This window comes from Hemicordylus capensis, chromosome 3 (genome assembly GCF_027244095.1).
Source record: "Hemicordylus capensis ecotype Gifberg chromosome 3, rHemCap1.1.pri, whole genome shotgun sequence".
NCBI lineage: Eukaryota > Metazoa > Chordata > Lepidosauria > Squamata > Cordylidae > Hemicordylus > Hemicordylus capensis.
The window spans coordinates 117,757,635-117,780,060 of NC_069659.1; the positions used below are offsets into that span (position 1 = coordinate 117,757,635).

Consider the following 22,426-nt stretch of genomic DNA (forward strand, 5'->3'; position numbering starts at 1 on the left):
GGTTAAATCATCCACACTCAACAGTCATCACAGGGAGTTGCTCAGTAAGCATAAAGGGGGTGGGGTTGCTTGAGATCCTCTGACCTGTTGATGGTGAGGGAGAGAGGTTGGTTTCTCCCAACCAATAGCAGCAACATTCCTGTCCTATAAGATACACTATTAACTCAGTAACTATAGGGAGAACAAACAAAACCCATCAAAGGCTGATAGGGCAGTGGAAAGGGGGAGGAACACACTCAGACCAGCTCTATGTATGCAGATTTATTTCCTAATTTAAAAATCTACAGGCAGTGTAGTAACACTAGGCAAACAACAAAAGCCCTTAAGATGTTTCTATTCATTTAGAATTAAAAAAAAGAAAAACACTCGGAACAATACCATATTTTTAATATCTAGCATTATTGCTTTATGAAAAGTTTTAGTGAAGCAAAACATGGACTGGTGATCTCAAAAATACATACATATAAAATGTTTATTCTGCATCTCAATTTCAGAATGAGTCCCTCAAGAAGTGCTTCTAGAACTTTCAAGTTTTAGTATATAATTTATCAATTTTTAAGTTACACTTATATTAAGTGAATTCTGAGCTGGTACCTTCCCAAATATCAGACACTGCTAATTCAGTAATAGGTCACTTATTGAAAAAAAGTTCTCCTCTACCCAACACGCAAAGCAGTAAAATATTACAGTTTAATATATTAGAGTGGCACTCGCTGTATCATATTTGATCTATTATTTCTCCATGTTAAGTTAGAACTATATGGCCAAGAAATAAACTAAGTAGTCAACAGCATGATGAACTAGACTTCGGTTTCCGGTGAAGGTTTACTGTATCAGTTTGAATCAAGTGATCTGTCCCATCATCGGTGGCAAGAACTCTTCGAACAGCTTCTTCAAAAGCAGCTGCAACGTTAGTGGCATCTTTTGCACTCGTTTCAAAGTAAGGATGGTTGCCATTGTTCCTGCACCAAACCTGAGCTTCTTCCGTAGACACTTGCCTCTCATTTATATCAATTTTGTTACCCAGAATCACAAAAGGAAATGTTTCAGGCTCTTTGACATCTGCATAGTAAATGAATTCCTTTTTCCAGTTACCCAGATTTTGGAAGCTTTGAGAGTCATCTACACTGAAAGTGAGAAGACAACAGTCAGAACCTCTATAGAAAGGAGTCCGTAAGCTCCTAAAACGTTCTTGACCTGCGGTGTCCCATATCTGCATTGTAACAAAATGTCCATCCACTTCAAGGTCTTTATTTAAGAACTCTACACCTATTGTGTGGAACAGCTGGGTATCAAACTTGTTCGTGACATATCTGTTCATAATTGAACTCTTCCCAACTCCTCCATCTCCTAAAAGGATTACTTTAAGAAGTGATGATTTTGCTGCCATAGTTTCAAAAAATGGATCCTGTTGACATCCAGTTCTGTAAAATAAAACAGACTGTGTTCATACCTAACATTTTCCACTTGTTAGAGAAACACTATATTGATAAAATAGTAGCAATGAACTTTATTTAAAAAATCAATGACACTTCAGTTTCTTGCTAAAGTATACTCACAAAAGGGGAGACCTTTTAATGTAATTAAAGGTATTCTACAAGTTATGAAGAATTCCTCAAACTACAACATAGTACAACAGGACAGCTGACTGTTTTTCTCTCTTCCTTTCTATGCAGCCAGATGTACCTTAAGACAATGTGACTTCAACCTGCTTTTGAAAACAGATAAAGCAGACTAGCCAACTGTGGAATTTCTAAAGTTATACAGTTTCTAGAATTCATCTGAATGAAATTTTTTAGGAGAGGAAGTTGTTGTTTAGGAAGGAAGGCGGCATCATGCTCAGCCAATATAAATTCCTTCCAGTGAGCACAACCATCCTTCCATTTATGGAAGGAGTTTATGCTGGCAGAGCATTAGTCCCGAGGTGCCCAGGCACTTTCTCCATTTGCTTTCCAGTACCAGATTTGGCTGTATGGTGCCCCATATAGATTCAGACATAGTTATTGATGGAAAATGGTAGAGAGGTGTATATACATGCATGCAACTGAGAAAAACTCTTGGATGCTACTCAGCCCATTTAGTGACACCTCCTCCCTCCACCAAAAAAGCTGTCTATTCCTGCAACCTCAGCATCATGTGTAACAAAAAGGATTTTCCAGAAGTTCTGCGTAATGTCCAAAAACTCCAAAAGCCATGTTGCTTCTTATAATACTGATTTCCTACACAGTAAAGGCTTCTTAACAAGTTGTGCATAGACTGTCACACCAAAGGGTAAGTAAAGTAAAGTGTGCTGTCGAGTTGATGTCGACTCTGGTGCCGACAGAGCCCTGTGGGTTTTCTTTGGTAGAATACAGGAGGGTTTACATTGCCTTCTCCCACACAATATGAGATGATGCCTTTCAGTATCTTCCTATATCGCTGCTGCCCAATATAGTACCAATGGGGATTCAAACCGGCAACCTTCTGCTTGTTAGTTAAGTATTTATCCACTGCGCCACTTAAGGGTAGCACATAAAAATAGTCCTGTAATAGTCCTAAATACACATTTCAAAGTATACACTTTCCATTTTAAGGGAAGACATGCTCAGTCTCTTAGTGGCACTGGGAGATTTGAAGAAAACAAACATCCTTACTATGTACTATGTAAGGTCCAACACTAGAGGAAAATTTATGACAGTAAAAAACAAGTAGGGTGTGCTCATGTCAAGCTCTAGCTCAGATGAACTGGATGTTTAGCTGGCCTCAGTACTATATTAAAGCTTAAGTGATTTCAATAAGAAGTTCTACGTCTTAAAACTGCAGTTCCCATACAATGACTTGAGTTATTGTTGCTTGCTTGCATTTGCCTGCGAAACCAGTTGCAGAATCTGGTTATCTTAGGACAATTCCAATTCCTTGTTATGCAATACAATACATGCATAACAACCCATTACTCACCCTGAGACTTATATGTTTGTTGCATTTAGTAAGTTAAGAAGTCTCTGCAACATTAAGTGGAAACCAATAGCTGCTCACTTGGTTAAATACTCCATGCTGGAACACTGCCATACTTCCTACAAAGAGTGTGACTTGGCTGCAAAGAGAGCAAATGTGCCTGAAGAAAGTTTAGAAAACCACTCTTCTGCATGACAACATCATTCCAGTGTTCTACTTCCTATTGGAGCAGTGTCCCATCGCAATTCTTCATTCTGTGCACTCAGAAAGTGCATGAATAAATGCTCCACTATTGGGGCACTAAGCAAAACAATATTAGTTTTTGGATGTGGAGATTTATTATTACACCCTCGACTTCCCCTGAAGACAGGCCTGCTTTTGCTTTGTTCTGCTGGCTTGGCAGGCCTAATTCCAGCTACACTTTGTTCCTGATTGCTGGACTGTTTCCACCTGTTCTTGGCTCTGAGTAGAGATGTGCACGGAACTGCAGAGCTGTGGTCCAGCACTGGGGTGGGGTTCCTTTAAGGGCTGGGGGAGGGTGTACTTAACCCTCCCGCCACTTTTCCCCCTCCAGCGCGCCTTTTTTTGTTAGCAATTGGGGTGGCAGGATACCTCCCTGCCGCCCCTTCCGCCTCTTGGCTGCAAAAGGCTTCAGGAAACCTTTTGAGCGTGCGTGCGCATGTCACGTTTCCGCGACATGCATGCGTGCAGCCACACACGCGTGCGCACGTAACGGAGACATGATACGCACGCACGTGCAAAAGGCTTCCTGAAGCCTTTTGCAGCTGAGAGGGGGAGGGGGCGGCAGGGAGGTATCCTGCCGTCCCAACTGCTAACAAAAAAAGGCGTGCCGGAGGGGGGAAAGCGGCGGGGAGGGTAAGTACACCCTCCCCACTGCCCTTAAAGGAACCCCCACCCCAGTCCACTTGAACCGCCCATGCTCGGACTGGTCTGGAGGCCTCCGGTCCGTGCACATCACTAGCTCTGAGTCTCTTGTGGGAGGGGAGGCTCCGAGCTACTTGTATAAAAAAGGAAGGAGGTGCACCAGAGGCGGCTGTCAAAACTTCCTCTGCCATGGGGAGGCCGGCCTTTGGGGTGGGATCAAAGTCCGGGGGGGGAATATTTGGGAAAGAAATTAGGCTGGGTTTGGGGGCTTGGGCTTCTTCTCCATTTTATTGGGTTGTGCCAGACAATTTATAGATATGTGTTTGTGCTCTCCTGGGGAGGCAGTAATGGGGTGTGTGCTCTGCAGCTCCGGGGCAGCTATTACTGTAGTGGTGGGGAATAGAAGAGTTGGTGTTGGTAAGGCAGCAGGCCGTTCCAGGGGAATGGATATTACTAATTCAGTTACTGTTTCCAATTCTGGCTTCCCTGTCAACTCTCAGGTCTCGGGGAGCAGTTCCAACTACCCACTGAGCCTAGCCATGCTCCTCTGTAATGCCAGATCGATTCAGAATAAGGTTGAAATCATCCATGACCTGATTGTAGATGAGGGTGACGACCTGGCTTGTATAACAGAAACCTGGTTAGGAGAAGCATGTGGTCCAGTTTGGGCCCAGCTTCTCCCACCGGATTACTCTGCTGTGGAGCAAATTAGGGAAAGTGGGGTGGAGTGGCGTGGCTGTGGTCCATAAGGATACAATTTCCCTTACCAGGGTCTCTGTGAGACAGTTGACTTGTACTGAGTATGTCTTTTTGAGGCTGGGAACTAGGGATAGATTAGGGATTCTGTTGGTGTACCGTCTACCCTGCTGCCCAACCAACTCCCCAACTGAGCTGACAGAGCTGGTCTCAGGTGGTTTTGGAGTCACCTAGACTTTTAGTGTTGGGGGACTTCAAAAATCACTTTGGGGCTGGCTTGTCTGGTGTGGCTCAAGAGTTCATAGTGGCCATGACAACTATGGGCCTATCCCAGTTAGCTTCAGGACCAACATACGTTGCTGGCCACATACTTGATTTGGTCTTTTGTTCAGATCAGGGAGTTGTTCCATGGGTTGGGGATCCTGTAGTTTCCCCATTGTCATGGACGGACCACCACCTAGCTAAGGTTGGTTTCACAGTTACAACTAATCCTTTCAGGGTGGTAGACTTGATGGTCCCCCCAAGAAGATTGCTGGATCCAGTAGGAATCCAAAATGCCTTGGAGGATTGGTTCTATTGACAATTCTGTTGAGGATGTGGTGGGTACCTGGAATTAGGGATGTGCACCAACCTTTTAAAGGCCTCTGAACTGGTTCAAACAACTGGCTGTTCGGCCAGTTCAAAGGGGGGGTGTGGACTTTAAGGGCAGGGGAAGGTGCACTTACACCTCCCCTCACCGGAGCTCCATTATTCAAGACTCAATCATAGCAGCAGCATACCTCCCTGCCGCCCCGTCCCCCTCTTTCCCCAGAAGTACCTGGTGTGTGCTTATGCTCTAATGTCACGCTCGCATGCATGCACACAATGGACAGTTCCAGGCAAAGAGGGGACGGAGCAGCAGCGAGGAATGCTGCCGCCCCAAAGAAGCCTTAAATAATGGAGCACCGGCAGGGGAAAAGCAGAGGGAGGGGTAAGTACACCCTCCCACGCCCTTAAAGTCCAACACATACATCCCCGCACCTTCGGACTCCCCCTGCCCGGTTCTGTGCACATCCCCACCTGGAATAGGGAGCTCACCAGGGCAATAGCAACAATCGCTCCTAAGCATCTCCTCCGAACTGCTTCACGAATGGCCCCAAGTTATACAGGGGCTGAAGCAGCAAGGTAGGTGACTGGAACGCAAGTGGATAAAAACTCAGCTTGAATTTGATAGGACACAGCATAGAGCCAATTTGAAGGCCTATGTGGTGGCAGTGTGTGCAGTGAAGGAGCAATTCTGGTCTGTACACATTGTATCTGTGGGTTTGCATTCAGCAGAATTATCCCAGATTGTTTATGTTCCCTTCTGCTTTAAATCTACTCCCAGTGACTATATCCTGCTGTGATGCTTTTAGTGCGTTCTTTGCAGATAAAATCTCTTTTATCTGGGCTGACTTGGAATCTACTATTTTTGCAGAGTCTATTAAAGGGGGTGTCCGGCAATCCTACTTGCAGTTTCAATCTGTGACTCCTGAAGACGTGGACAAGCTGCTTGGTGTAGGGTTGTGGATGAACCTGTTCGGAGGCCCTTTTACAGCCCTCAGATCAGGTTCGAACACAGGCCAGTTCGAAGGCTCAAAGGCCGGGGGATGGGTGTGTGTCTGCCTTTAAGGGCGGGGGAAGGTGCATGCCCCCCCCCCGCATTTCCCCCGCCAGCACTCGGTTTCCTCAAAGACCATTGGGGCAGCAGCATACCTCCCTGCCACCCCATTTTACCCTTTATCAGAAGTAACCAGAAGTACTCTATACACCTGCATGTGTCAGGTGTGCGCAGGCGCGTTGAGTACTTCCAGTAAAGGGGACAACGGGGTGGCTGCCGCCCTGACAGACTTTGAGGAAACCGAGCAGCAGGAGGTGGGGGTAAGTGTACCCTCCCCCACCCTTAAAGTTATCAACCCCGCCATCAAACCAGCCCCCGCCAGTTCCATGCACATCCCTAGCTTGGGGCAGTGTGGCCTACCACTTGTTCTTGGGGTCCTTGCCCAACTTGGTTGCTTTCAACTTGTAGGGAAATTATTGGAGGCAGCCTAGTTGATTTCATTAACGCATCACTGAGGGAGGGCAGAATGCTGCCTTGTTTGAAGGAGACAGTGGTTAAATCACTTCTTAAGAAGCCTGCCTTGGAGCCCTCAGTGATGGATAGCTGTAGGCCTGTCTCCAATCTCCCCCTGGTTGGGCAAGGTGATTAAGGGAGTACTGGCTAATCAGCTCCAAGTAGTTTTGGAGGAAACTGATTATCTAGACCAATTTCAAACTGGCTTTAGAGCTGGCTATGGGGTTGAGATAGCCTGATGGATGACCTCTATCGCAGAATCGACAGAGGAAGTGTGACTCTCCTGGTTCTTTTGGATCTCTCAGTGGCTTTCGATACCATAAACCATGGTATCTTTCTGGATCACCTAGGGAAGTTGGGGATAGGAGGCACTGCCTTGCAGTGGTTCCACGCGGGTAGATTCCAGATGGTGGCACTTGGTGACAGTTGCTCTTCTAAAAAGGAGCTATTATATGGGGTCCCTCAAGGCTCCATTCTGTCTCCTATTTCTCCTTATCATGAGGTAACACTCATTTCCTAAATGCCTGCCTACAGGCAGAAATGGGCTGGATGAGGGATAACAAACTGAAACTGAATCCAAGTAAGATGGAGGTGCTCATTGTGGGGGGCCAGAATTTGAGGGATGGGATAGATCTTCCTGTTCTGGATGGGGTTACCCTCTCCCAGAAGGAAAAGGTATGCAGTTTGAGGGTGCTCTTAGACCCAGGTCTCACCCTGGTATCTCAGGTGGAGGCTATGGCTAAGAACACCTTTTATCAGCTTCGGCTGATTCAACAGCTGTGTCCATTCCTTGAAGAAAACCTCAAAACAGTGGTGCACCAGCTGGTAACCTCCAGGCTTGACTTCTGCAATGCGTTCTATGTGGGGCTGCCTTTGTATATAGTTCAGAAACTTCAGTTAGTTCAAAATGCGGCAGCCAGATTGGTCTCTGGGACAACCCAGAGAGTCCATATTATGCCTATACTTAAAAAGCTGCACTGGCTGCTGGATTTGTGATTGTGATGAGCTACATGTCTGGACTTAACATTATGCCTGTTAAACAGTTGCATTGGTTACTGATACGTTTCTAGGCAAAACACAAAGTGCTGGTTATTACCTTTAAAGCCCTGAATGGCTTAGGTACAGGTTACCTTAGAGAGCGCCTTCTTCTGTATGATCCCCACTGCTGTTGAGGTCATCTGGAGAGGTCCATCTCCAGCTGCCACCAGCACATCTGATGGTGACTTGGGACTAGGCTCTCTCTGTAGCCACTTCTAGGTTGTGGAATGCACTCCCCACAGATATTCGTGGTTTAAATACATTATCAGCCTTTAAGAGAGCCCTTAAGACTTGTTTGGTCTGGCCTTCCAGGGTTTTAAAACCGTTTTAATTGTTCAGATTTTATGGTTTTATGCTTGACTTTTGAATGATAATATTTTGTTTTTAGTTTGTAAACCAACCAGAGCCATTGGATTCAGCAGTATAGATATGCAATAAATAAATTAAATTAAATTAAAGCCATTCCCCTCAAAAACTATTGTTGCAGATGGGCAGCCCAACTCAGAATACTGAGCCTCCCCACCCAAAAAAGTTCCCTTAAAATATTAAATATTTACTTGCTGACAAGGCGCATAACATCTGCGCCCCTAGTTCAACTCTTCCCCCCCCTTCTCCCTGACTGACTCCTTGACTTGGCCTGCTTCTCTCCCCCCCCCCCGCCTTCTCCTGCCTCCTGCTGATTTCTCTGTTATCTCTGGCCGCTGCCTCCTGACCCCGGCAGGTACACAGGCCGTGGCCACTGCCGCCTCCTAGCCTCGGCCGCCACCATTTCCCCGTTTCTTCTACACCCCCCCCCCCACCTACTGCCCCAGTCTTGCTTCTTGCCCTACCTCCCTGTTCCCCTCCCAACCTGGCCTCCTTCAATGGGTGCTGGGGCTTCGGCCTGCTGCCCCTTCCCCTCCCGATCCGGCCTCCTTCAACGTCCCTCCTGACTCCCCCCCCCCCACTTCAGCCCCTTCTCCCAGCCCATCCCCTCTTGCCGCACTTCCTCTTCGTGCCGGTCCAGCCACCTCCTGACCCCCTGGGCCCTGCGCGCCCACCACCGCCTCACTGCGGCTGGGGCCGAGCCGCAGCCGCCTCCTCACAACAGCCGCCACCATTTTCCCCAGCAGCAGCTCAATGGCTTCTTGCCTTGTGCAAGCCTCCGCTGCCCAGCCAATCCGCCACCGCCGCCCAGCCAATCTGCTGTGTGCTGGGACATATCCCCACGGGCATGTTTTCAAGAATTAATTATAAAGATTAAGCTAAGGAATATTTTTTTAAAAAAACACACAAATTTATTTAAAACATCCAATACCTTCAGACCTTCCAGGGTAAAACAGATACACACAGTGAGCTTGCAATTCCTGAGTGTGCCAAGGCAAGCACAACACATTATTCTGCTCACTGAGAAGCATTACAGGTGAAACTCGAAAAATTAGAATATCGTGCAAAAGTTCATTAATTTCAGTAATGCAAATTAAAAGGTGAAACTGATATATAAGATAGACACATTACATGCAAAGAGAGATAAGTCAAGCCTTAATTTGTTATAATTGTGATGATCATGGCGTACAGCTCATGAGAACCCCAAATCCACAATCCCAGAAAATTAGAATATTACATGAAACCAATAAAACAAGGATTGTAAATAGAACAATATCGGACCTCTGAAGAGTATAAGCATGCATATGTATTCAGTACTTGGTTTGGGCCCCTTTTGCAGCAATTACTGTCTCAATGCGGCATGGCATGGATGCTATCACCCTGTGGCACTGCTGAGGTGTTATGGAAGACCAGGATGCTTCAATAGTGGCCTTCAGCTCTTCTGCATTGTTTGGTCTCATGTCTCTCATCCTTCTCTTGGCAATGCCCCATAGATTCTCTATGGGGTTCAGGTCAGGCGAGTTTGCTGGCCAATCAAGAACAGTAATCCCATGGTCACTGAACCAGGTTTTGGTACTTTTGGCAGTGTGGGCAGGTGCCAAGTCCTGCTGGAAAATGAAGTCAGCATCCCCATACAGCTCATCTGCAGAAGGAAGCGTGAAGTGCTCCAAAATCTCCTGATAAGACGGATGCGTTGACCCTGGACTTAATGAAGCACAGTGGACCAACACCAGCAGATGACATGGCTCCCCAAATCAACACAGACTGTGGAAATTTCACACTGGACTTCAAGCATCTTGCATTGTGTGCCTCTCCATTCTTCCTCCAGACTCTGGGTCCTTGGTTTCCAAATGAGATGCAAAAGTTGGTCTCATCAGAAAAGAGGACTTTGGACCACTGAGCAACAGACCAGTTCTTTTTTTCTTGAGCTCAGGTAAGACGCTTCTGACGTTGTTTGTTGTTCAGGAGCGGCTTGACAAGAGGAATACGACATTTGAAGCCCATGTCCAGGATCCGTCTGTGTGTGGTGGCTCTTGATGCACTAACTCCAGCCTCAGTCCACTCCTTGTGAAAGTCCCCAACACTTTTGAATGGCCTTTTCTTGACAATCCTCTCCAGGCTGCGGTCATCCCTGCTGCTTGTGCACCTTTTTCTTCCACACTTTTCCCTTCCACATAACTTTCTATTAATGTGCTTTGATACAGCACTTTGGGAACATCCAACTTCTTTTGCAATTACCTTTTGAGGCTTTCCCTCCTTATGGAGGGTGTCAGTGATGGTTTTCTGCACAACTCTCAAGTCAGCAGTCTTTCCCATGATTGTGATTCCTAATGAACCAGACTGAGAGACCAGTTAAAGGCTCAGGAACCCTTTGCAGGTGTTATGGATTGATTAGCTGATTGGAGTGGGACACCTGGAGCCTAGACTGTTGAACCTTTTCACAATATTCTAATTTTCTGGGATTGTGGATTTGGGGTTCTCATGAGCTGTACGCCATGATCATCACAATTATAACAAATTAAGGCTTGACTTATCTCGCTTTGCATGTAATGCGTCTATCTCATATATCAGTTTCACCTTTTAATTTGCATTACTGAAGTTAATGAACTTTTGCACGATATTGTAATTTTTTGAGTTTCACCTGTATATTGTTATATTAAAATATTCCTGGAACAACCAGATTTTCTAAACATAGGGTGCTATTGGCTAATCTTATCATCATCATCATCATCCTCTATTTCGGTCATTGACCAGAAACATTATCACACACAGCAGAACGTAATTTACATAAAATATAACAAAATTTAGCCACTGTATTGGAATATTTATAATTAAAATTTGACAATAAAATTTTTAAGAGAGACTCATCTGAACAACCAGGAAATATCACAAGATAAGGCAAAATAAGTGTTGATGGATCATTCTTGTAGAGCATGTTCAGTAGTCTCGATATCACCAGACCCACAAGGACAAAGTCAGGATGCATAAGGAACCCTCCTAAACCTCCCTTGAAGCACCGCTGTAGGGAGCGCATTTAATCAAGCTAAACATAGCGCCCGCCTAAACTTGGGAAAGGAAATATTACTTAGGTATGCAGCGGGTTTTGTGTTAAAATGCTGATCTCCAAGGTAAACACCTTTTGGGATTTTGGCAACTTCTAACTGTAAATCAATGTCAGAAATACGTTGTTTAATAGATTTCCTAGCACAATCATAGCCCAAACTGATAAGCATATCCAGCGAAAACCTGTAGAGTTGGGATTTTATTTTAACAAGACGCTTCCAGGTGGAATCAAAATTGTCAGTTAATACCAAGGGGGCAAGTCTAGATTGAGAAAAGACTAATTTTAACCAAAATGCAAAAATGCATTTCCAATACTCCGCTTCCAGGGAGCCAAGGCCCACCTCGCGCCTAATGACGGCATTAGGAACGCATCCGGGAAGCTGCAATATAGATCTAATAAACTTTGTTTGAATAGCTTCCAATGCGGCGAAATTACAAAAAGGGCCCAACTGAGCACCATATAATAATAAAGGGTGGACCTTGGCAAGAAATAATTTAAGAGTGGCTGGAATTCAAAGAACCCCCTTTGTAAAGTAAAAAGATCTAATTAGGTGGGCTGAGGCTTGGGCGTTCTGCATAATATAATTTAGATGTGCCTGGCGCCGGCCCGAGGAGTGGAAGACCACGCCCAGGTACTTAAGGATTTTAACTTGTTCCACGTAATGTCCATTCATTCACCATATGTGGCGTTTAGGGTGCTTGGCAAAGACTAACACTTTCGTTTTTTGATGATTTACTTCGATAAGCTCCTCAGCACAGTAGGAGCTGAGCAATGAAAGGGCCCATCTCAATCCTATCGGTGTCAGGGACATAAGGACCATATCATCGGCATACAACAAAATGGCAAGATGTTTATGTGCCAGTTTGTGGGGGTGAATCGAGGGAACACTCATGATAGAAATAACAGAGTTGATATATATATATTAAATAAAATGGGGGCCAAAATACAGCCCTGCCTTACCCCTCTGGAGATGGGAATTTCAGCCGAGACTTGGCCCTGTGCATTCAGGCGGACTCTTAGGCAGGTGATTAATCTTATTAATCAAACGGTACTGTGAGGATTCTGATCTGTAGTTGGTTGCCTCCTTTAATGAATTCTACATTCATGGTCATTAATGGAAACTACCAACTCCTCCATTTTCCATTTATGAAGCAGGAAAAATGAAAGGAAAATTAGCTCTGAATATTCCCAATAAATTAATGGGACAAAATAAATTGATCCCATTAACTTCAATAAGACTCCTATGAGTAACTTAGTCTGGAGTAGTCTATCTGGAACAACCTGTCTCATATTTAAATTTTAAAATGTAGATTTAAAAGTATCATTTAAATTTGTGTATATAAACACAAACTCTCTATGTGGTACCTAAACTGAAGGCTTATGACCGAGAGGGTACACTTGTTGAGAACCCCTGCACTGGACATGTGAAGAGAGAGTAACTAAACCAAAATATTTTATTCACCTTGTCTAAATTCGGCAAGCAGAAGCATGAGAACCAGGCTATAGAACCTACTGATTAACTGCAGGAACTCTTACGCAAGCATTTGCTAAATAGCACTTGCAGCTATTTGCCTTCCACTCACAATTCTTTATATCAAACTCATAGGGTGGGATCCAAAGAGCTACTTTAGGTATGTCCAAGTGTCTCAGTGGTATTTTTTATTGGCAGACTCCCATGAACTATTACAAACTACTTTTTAAACTTCCCCTCAGTTTCAAAAAGAAGGTTACCATTCAGCCTAGGGACTGTTATTCAAGAAACACAAGTTTTCCAAAGCTTTCTTGGATGCATGTAGTCACACAGTCCTCTGGATCCAGGGCATAGTCTTTGCTACTTACTTATCTGTACGCATGTATATAATAGGGGAATAGATTATCAGTAAAATGTTATTGAGAAGTACAACTATGACCTCAGTCATTTTAAGTCCTGGTATACCCACAATTCATTTTTTTAAACTTTAAAAAGTATTTATAAGCATATGAAATATCTTGTCATAAAATAGTTACCTTTACTGTTCAACATAAATCATGATAATCAAACACCTGCCTCCCCCCCAAAATCATGTTATTACTGAACATAGTATGGCCATGCATTTTAGACTTCCTAAACATGGTTAGTATCTTAAAACACATTGTACATATGATACTCAATGTTTAGAATGAGTTACTCTCACCACACAGATAAGGTACAGAGCACTCTAATAAAACAATTTAATGTTTAGTAACCAAGTGCAACGTTTCTACTTTTAGAAATTTAGCTAGATAAAAAAGCAGTTTAATACTCCAGGTATTAAACTATTGCTTAGTAAGTGAGGGAAGGGGAGAAACAGAACCAAAGCACAGTAGTACAGAGCAGGAACATATATGGGCACTTTTTGTGGAAAGCATTTAAAAAACTAACTTTGGGTAACTATATTATGCCAATTAACCCAACATGACCAAACAGCAGCAGTATGTATAATAAAGAGGGCTGGCTACTCAGCCATTTTAGTAGCACTATACAAAAACTGTGTGGGGATGAGGGAAAGAGCTGCGATCTGTTTAAGATTTAAATAAAAGTCTCTATCATCTCACTTAAATGCAATACTGATCTTGAAATGGCAAATATACATACTCTAAATAAGTGAATGTATAATGGCCACACTCTGCCCGCTTTTAGGCACATATACCATCTAATATTGTATATGATTGCCGCTTTGAAATTTACATCCCACCTTTCTTCTTAAAAAGAATTCATTAATGTGGGTAATCCCCCCACCCAAGTTACTGCAGGCATTTAGTGAAATTCTACATAGCTCAATCCCTCTGTTTAGAAACTGGATATTCTACACAGAACGGTTTATGTAAGGCTGCAGTCCTATGCAGACTTAAGCAGAAGTCCCATTGAAATCACTGTGTCTTACTCCAAATTAAGCTTACATAGGATTAGGCTGCATAATCATTAAGAGGTATTAGGCCCTAACCCCTTCTACTAGTAATCAAATTATGTTCAAGTAAATAGATGTAGAAACGGTTTGTTTTTTAATTTACTAGATCAGTGTAATTCAGGTATAAGCCAAGATATGTTTCTTTGTTTTGATAATTTTGAGTACTATATGTTATTTTTATACTATTTGCACATACACATTTTTAGAAATGATTTTAACTGGAAATATATGGTTATATGAAACTAATCTGATAAAAATCTATGCCGTACCATACAGTTTCCCTTATTCTAGAACAGGGCTGCTCAACTTCAGTCCTTTTGCAGATGATGGCCTACAACTTCCATAATCCCTGGCTACTGACCACTGTGTCTGAAGGTTATGGGAGCTGTAGTCCAAAAAACAGCTGGGAGCCTACATTGATTAGGCCTTCTCTAGAATAAGGAGCAGAATTCAGACTAAATTAATCATTACTACTACTACTACTACGGTTATTTATATACCACTCTTCAACCAAAGTTCTCAAAGAGGTCTACTTAGAAAAATACATAGATAAGATGATCTCCTATCCCCAAAGGGCTCACAATCTAAAATTAGACGACATTCCAACAGGACATAAGTCCTTCTGAAATTAATGGGATATAAATTAGTCATAACTAACTAGCCTCCTTGTTTGCAATGGGGCTTAGTCATACTAATAAGTCTAGATGCTGCTCAAGAACTCTTACTCTGGAGTACAAGTTCTTGCTCCACTATAAGACTCCTTGTTCCAGAGTAAGAAAAACTGTGAGTTATCTGTTATTTACACAGCTGCTAAGTGAGCACTTTATTAAGTTGTGTTAAGACACTATATATCTTTACTGTATGTATCCAATATCTCTGTGGAAAATCAGCCAAATAATGTAGTGACATGTTATTTGCCTTTCAGCTGATTAATCAATTAATTTTTCAAAGCAAGGCTCAGAAAATCCACTAGTATACTAGTCTGTGGTAAGTGAGAAATAATGTCCAACTAGCTGACCCTGCACAGCATCTGTGCAGTTGTGCAATGAGCCTGTGGCATCCCCCCACAGCTCTCTTGCTCCCCCCCCCCGACAGCTTGCTTGCTCCCCCCATCCAGCTTGCTCACTCACCCCCGCAGCTCTCCCCATTTGGCAGGCCAGGGCCAGGCCATCCCGCCACCGCCTCCCTCCTCCTCCTCCTGGCTGGTAGGGCTTTGCCCGCCGTCTGCCCAACTCCTTGCCACCGCCATTATTTCTCCACGCCACTGCCTCCTCTTCCTGGCCGGTGGGGCTTCACCTGCTGTCCACCCACCTCTTCTGGCCGAAGGGACTTCACCTGCCAGCCCTCCACCTCTGCATCCTGACCGCTGCCATTATTTCTCGCTGCTTCAATGCTGGAACTCTTGCACGCTCTAGAACATCTGTGCGTTAGTACTTGATTGCTCCTCTCACCTCAGAGATCTCCCCACCCTCACCTGAGCTGCACTCCTGCTCCTCATCCATCCCGTTGCTTCCATCCCCCTCACCCTTCTTGGTCTTGGCTGCAGCATTGCTGCCGTCTATTGGCCAAGCTGCAGCCTCCTATCCCAGAGACCTACCCATCCTCACCCTAGCCCCACTCCTGCTCCTCCCCCCAGGAGCAGCAGCAGTGGTTGACCGGGCCGTTCCTCGCTGCTGCCACCACCATGGCCGCTCATTCTCCTCAGGCGGCTGACAGGCCTGGGCACATCCCTTGCCTGCCTCCCTCTGGCAATGGCCTCAGTAGCCCCAAACAGCAGCAGTGGTTGCCTGGACCCTTCCTTGCTGCCAGTGCCTCCATGGTCGCTCATTCCCCTCAGGCTGCTGACAGGCTCAGGCCCATCCTTCGCCCTTCCTTCTGTCTCTCTTCCCCTACCTTCTTTTCCTCCCTTTCTCTCTTCTCCACTCGCTTTCCCCCTTTCTTCCCCCTCCCTTCATGTTCGTTCTCTTTCTCCCTCCCTTCCTGAATTAACAGATTTTGTTCATCTTGTTTCCTCATTTAATTCACAAAACGGCACCCTCCTTCTCCTGAAGGGACTCTTCTCCCTCACAACCATCTTTTTGCAGACCCCTGCCTGCTATCCTTTTTTTATATATAGATTCCTCTCCTCTACAATCAAGAACATCTTCCGACCAGTAACAGTTGCATTCCAACTGACCTTAACCATCACAGGCTCCTCCTCCCTATCTGCATAGGGAATCCCTACTGCCCAATCACCACGGTGCCACAGGCTCCTCCTCCCTATCTGCATATGGAATCCCCACTGCCCAATCAGATGCTTTTGCTTGCAAACTCTGTCAGCCAATTGCCTCCTTTCAACCACGTCCCCACACATGGCCTGTCTTGGAGAATTAATAATATAGATGAGCGGGGGCAGGAGGAATCTTGAATAATGTGGCAATATAGCATGATGAGCAAAGATTTTGTGTCTGACTGGTGAACAGACACATTTCTTGACCCCTGTTTCAAAATGTTATCATTTTTATAGAGAGGTTTTATAAAATCCAGCTTTAAGATCTTTGGGAGGCAAGTTCAAGAAAAACACTTACCACTAAAATAAAGGGGTTTGGTGGAAAGTGTTGATTATGCATTGTTCTAGGTACTACCATTTGTGCTTCAGTGGCAGCAGAGTTTATTAGGGCCCATTACAACAAACCTAGTTAGAGTGTGCTTGTGCAGTTTAATCTCTGCAATGTTTGACCTGGTATTTCCCCAAGATGAAGGGGGCCCTTTCTCTCCCCACTGCATTTTTTCCCAAATTAGTGAGCTGGTTCTGAAAACATCCATGGCTCATAAGAACAGCCCTGACGGATCAGGCCCAAGGCCCATCTAGTCCAGCATCCTGTTTCACACAGTGGCCCACCAGATGCTGCTGGAAACCTACAGGAAGGAATTGAGAGCATGCTGTCTCTCCTGCTGTTACTCTCCTGCAACTGGTACTCAGAGGCACCCTGACTTTGAGGCTGGAGGTGGCTTATAGCCCTCCGACTAGTAGCCAATGATAGACCTCTCCTCCATGAAGTTCTCCAAACCCTGCTTAAAGCCATCCAGGTTGTTGGCCGTCGCCACATCTTGTGGCGGAGAATTCCACAAGTTGATTATGCATTGTGTGAAATAATACCTCTGTTCGCTGGTCCTAAAATTCCTAGCAATCAATTTCTTGGGATGAGCGCTGGTTCTAGTGTTATGTGAGAGGGAGAAGAATTTCTCTCTATCCACTTTCTCCACACCATGCATGATTTTATAGACCTCTATCATGTCTCCCCACAGTTGTCTTCTTTCTAAACTAAATAGCCCCAGGTGTTGTTGCCTTGCCTCATAAGAAAGGTGCTCTAGGCCCCTGATTATATTGCTTGCCTTCTTCTGCACCTTTTCCAGTTCTACAATGTCCTTTTTTAGATGTGGTGACCACAATTGTTTACAGTACTCCAGGTGTGGCTGCACCATAGTTTTGTATAAGGGCATTATAATATTAGCAGTTTTATTTTCAATCCTCTCCCTAATGATCCCTAGCATGGAATTGGCCTTTTAAACAGCTGCTGCACATTGAGTCGAAACTTTCAATGAGCTGTCCACCACAACAAGATCCCTTTCCTGGTCAGTCACCGACAGCTCAGATCCCATCAACGTATACTTGAGGTTGGGTTTTTTATCCCAATGTGTGCATCACTTTACACTTGCCAACACTGAACTACAATTGCCAACATTGAACTGTATTTGCCATTTTGTCGCCCACTCACCCAGTTTGGAGAGATCCTTTTGGAGCTCCTCACAATCAGTTTTGGATTTCACTACCCGGAAGAGTTTGGTATCATCTGCAAATTTGGCCATGTCACTGCTTACCTCTACTTCTAGATCATTTATGAATAAATTAAAGCGCACCGGTCCCAGTACAGATCCCTGAGGGACCCCACTTCTTACTTCCCTCCATTATGAAAACTCTCCATTTATACCTACCCCTGTTTCCTGTCTTTCAACCAGTTAACAATCCACACATGTACTTGTTCCCCTATCCCATGACTGCTAAGTTTTCTCAGGAGTCTATGATGAGGAACTTTGTCGAAAACCTTTTGGAGGTTCAGGTATACTATGACAACTGGATCACCTTGATCCACACACTTGTTGACACTCTCAAAGAACTCCAAAAGGGTTGTGAGGCAAGATTTACCTTTGCAGAAGCCATGCTGTTTCTCTCCCAGCAGGGCCTGTTCTTCTGTGTGCTTTACAATTTTATCCTTGATAAAAGCTTTCCATAAATTTGCCTGGAATGGATGTTAAGCTAACTGGCCTGTAGTTCCCCGATTGCCCCGGGTTCCTTTTTGAATAATCGGTGTGTGTTGAGCTCATGTGTCGAAAGTGTGGACAGAGCAAGAATGTGAAGGACATCCCAACGTGCTGCTGGGATATCCTTTCATCATGTGAGGGGTGTTCATCTGAATCACGATACACGCTCTCCAAAACACAGGGCTTTGGAGCACATGTAGAGAGATGATTTAGATGAACACCCCTTCATGTGATTAAAGGGCATCCCAGCAGTGCATCTGGAGTGCAGATGGGCGCACTCCAGGCACAAGCCCGTCCTGCTCACACACTGGGGCTCAGGTTCATCTGAACTAGCCCAGTTTGTTTCACCATATGAAGATGCACAACTTGTTCCACTGACCATGTATGTAGCTTTTATCCACAGGCAGTACAGTAAAAGATAGGGATCCTATCTTGGAGACCCACCTGGGAAAGAAGTTGGGGGGAAATGCATCTGTAGTTGGAGGACCATTCTTGTGAATATAAACTTCTTGCAGATACAAGTTGTTACAACCGATTCCACTGCTCAAAACATTTGAAATGCCTTTTGTTTACAGCTTGCAACAATGTATCCTCAACCAAATTAAATGATTAAATGAGTTCAAGAAATCTACTTTAAATGCAAAGAACTTTGTGCTTTTATAAAGACTTTAAACAAATGCACTTAAACATTTAAAACTGGGCAGCAGGAGTGCATTGAGATTATCAAGAAGTGGCATCAAGTATGCTAGGTTCCTCTTAAAATGAGATTTGGTTCTGAATATATGTCTAATATTCCTGACTGTCCAACTTTATAGTACATTAAGCAAGGGGAGTGCACAAGCAGAATCAAGAGTAGTAGCTGCAATCCTACAGAGTTAGGCTGATTAAATCCCAAATCAATGAGATTTAAGTAGTGTGAATGCAGAATCAACTTGCTTGTGTTTCTATATAGGCCTCGGTAATCAGTAGAACTATTCAGATACAAAAGCCAAAAGGCAGCCAATACCTTTATTAGGGCCAATTAACATGTTGCAAAGTAGACAGCAAGCTTTGAAGATCTTAATTTAGCCTAGAAAAACACTCTGTATTCAGATAATACATACACTGCATAAATGAATTGTAATAGTAAGCACCAAAGAACTGTAATTAATACATGGGAGTTACTGCAAGGGTCCTCAAATCACTTCACTACTTACAAGCATCAGCAGTGCTTTTCAGTCCTACATCACAGTGGCCTTAGCCATAGCTCCACTCAGAACAGCATTCCCTAAGTATGTTAGTGAGGTCAGGTAGGGTTGTGCCTGTTGCTGCAACCCTTCTCTCCCCGCTCCAGAGTCATGACTGTCTCTCGAGAGGAAAGCTGGTCTTGTGGTAGCAAGCATGACTTGTCCCCATAGCTAAGCAGGGTCTGCCCTGGTTGCATATGAATGGGAGACTTGATGTGTGAGCACTGCAAGATATTCCCCTCAGGGGATGAAGCCACTCTGGAAAGAGCAGAAGATTCTAAGTTCCCTCCTTGGCTTCTCCAAGACAGGGCTGAGAGAGATTCCTGCCTGCAACCTTGGAGAAGCCGCTGCCAGTCTGTGAAGACAATACTGAGCTAGATAGACCAATGGTCTGACTCAGTATATAGCAGCTTCCTATGTTCTTATGACTGAACAACAATAAGGCAGAGTTTAAAATGGGTGAAATGACAGTAGCCAGCACAGACCTGCCCACACCATATGTAAAAAAAAATTTTAGAGTTCCTAAATACCAGCTCTAGCCATAGGTGAACAAGTATTTTAATGTTTAGGTAGCCATATCAGGGTTATAGATGCCCAAACTAGGCACTCCATTTTTCCAGTCCTGGTTTATTTTGTTTTAACATACAGAATTTATAGACCACTTTTCAATTTGCATTCCCAAAGCTGCTTGTGGAACATAACTATGTAATATTGGACTAACATGATGCAGCTTTAGCTATATGTTTATTGGATTGAGTCCCTACTCCCTCTCAGCATGAGTGAATTGTAACATTAAACAGGTGGGAACAAGATTGTTCACCCAGCTAAATCCTTTCAAATGTTTTAGATGTTGGCATAAAGATAAAGAATTCCTCCAATTATCGATTTAAGTTGTTGTAGGGTAGAGTTAAATCAAGTATTAGGAAAGACTCTCTCACCATAGGCATAGTGAGGCAATAGAGGAAACAGATTAGGAAAGAGGTGGGATCTCCTTTGGGCTTTCAAAGCTTCTAGTCAAGAAGTTCAAATTCTGCCTCAGTGTTCAACAGAGCTTCCCTTCCCCAATCCTATAACAACTACATCTGTGACAAGGAAACTGGAGATGTTTAGTCATGCACTCCGGAAACTGAGATACAGAACTCAATGTAGTCCTTTACAAAGAAACCAGAAAGTCTCTCCCTCAAATACAGTCAAGTGATTTTCCAGCATGATCGGGGTCAAGAAATTTTGGATCTATTCACCAGGCAGATAAGACTTGTTGAGCTATGTTGGTATATTACTCGTCAGGATTTTATGTTGGTATATTACTCGTCAGGATTACTCATCATTGGTTGGGCATCATTTTTCACTCATCACAGACAAGTAGATTACTGGATTTCCTGAGCAAGAGTTGATCAAGAGTTGTTTTTACACAATGCTCTGAACAAATACTTTCAACTCTCATCTTTGCTGGGGAAACAGCCTACATTTTCCTGCTTAGCCATAGGACAGGAACATCTAAAGAGATTTAGTCTGGTTCTCAACAGAATAGCTAGCTATTTTGGTCCCAGGAACTTATTTCACTTGGCATTTTGTTAGGTGTCAAGAAGTTCTTTTCTCTTCATGTACACAATTGCACAGGGAAACACAACAATGTTTGTTCAAAATCCTCTTAACCATAAAAACAATCATGACAGGTTGGCAAATTAGATAGCTCGCTCAACAGACAGTCTTTTCTCAAATGAAAAGGTAAGGAATTTTCCACAGGTGCTAGAAATAAAGAAAGATAAAGGGGACATATATAACAGTAGTGGAGCTGTTCTCTGACAGTCCAGTGATTGTAATCAGTATTGAGGAACAGTCTTGGAGACAATGTGTCATGTGCCAGCTGAGAAGTATAGAAGAGAAACTATTTCTCCACTGAGCTACCGTCTGTGTAGGCATCACGAGATCATAAATCACGCCACATGTATAAGTCAGGAAAGAAAACAAACAGGCAGGTCAGCAATTTGAGAGCCGAGTCTCCTACTTCAGGAAGTAAAATGTCTCCAAGCACATATTGCAGGAGAAAAGCTTGTCGTATTTGTGCAGGAACAACATAATTGAAATACGTCCCCCCCACGCCCCCATTCCTCTTGGAAGGATGCTCCATTTCAATGGAGCACACACCCAAGTTCGTGTCAGGGCAGGACTACAGCCAGGCCAGTTTGCTTCGCTGTCCCGCACACACCTTTGTCACTTTAGGTCCAGGAAGGACCTCCCTTTTGCGACAAGCAGGGACCAAAAGGCCAAAGGCCAGTTGCTTTGTTTTGTGGTCCAGAAGCGCGAGGTCAGCGTCCCTCCAGCCTTCCCTCAGCCTCCTAAGAAACGCAGCGGCGAAGAGCAAATCCCAACTCCCAGCCATCAGCAGCCCCGCACCCTCGGAAGCCGACGAGCCGCTCAGGTTCAAGCACCGAAACCCGCACGGAGCAGCCTGACTTCTTCCCCTTCCCAGGCCCCACAAGGAGAAGCGCGGAGGTGCGGGGTGCTCAATGCACGCTCACCTACCTAGGAGGCAGAAAAAGGACCAAGAGCTGGATTCGAAGTCACCTGCGACTCGAACGCCGCTGCCTACGACGGGGGGAGGGGACCCTGGAGGAAAAACAACATGGCGGAGGCTGCGCTAGGCGGGGCGGAGTCTCGGTCTCACGTGATATCAGGAGAGCGTTGTCGCCGCGCTCAATTAAATTTTCTCCCCCCCCCCCCTGCGTCACGTAAGAGCGTTCTACCGAGCGGGAGGCGGCCGTTGCTAAAGAACGACCGAAGGGGTTGGGCGCTCGGACCCACCCCACTCTCTTTCATTTTTACCCCAACCATTTTATTTCCCTAAAGGTAAAGTGTGCTGTCGGGTCGCTGTGGACTCCTGGCGACCACAGAG

General features: G+C 44.6%; 1 protein-coding gene across 1 annotated transcript; it reads right to left on the reverse strand.

Annotated features, from left to right (window-relative positions):
- Nucleotides 1–246: 246 nt before the first annotated feature.
- RAB9A (RAB9A, member RAS oncogene family) lies at nt 247–22,215 on the reverse strand. The gene is made up of 2 exons (XM_053304633.1): nt 22,057–22,215; nt 247–1,424 (listed from the first exon to the last, which is right to left on the reverse strand). The coding sequence occupies exon 2, from the start codon at nt 1,388–1,390 to the stop codon at nt 785–787; it is 606 nt and encodes a 201-aa protein (XP_053160608.1). The 5' UTR covers nt 1,391–1,424; nt 22,057–22,215; the 3' UTR covers nt 247–784.
- Between the last annotated feature and the right edge of the window lie 211 nt (nt 22,216–22,426).

Coding starts and splice junctions, on each gene's coding strand:
- RAB9A (XM_053304633.1), bottom strand. CDS start 1,390: ATGGCAGCAAAATCATCACTTCTTAAAGTAATCCTTTTAGGAGATGGA.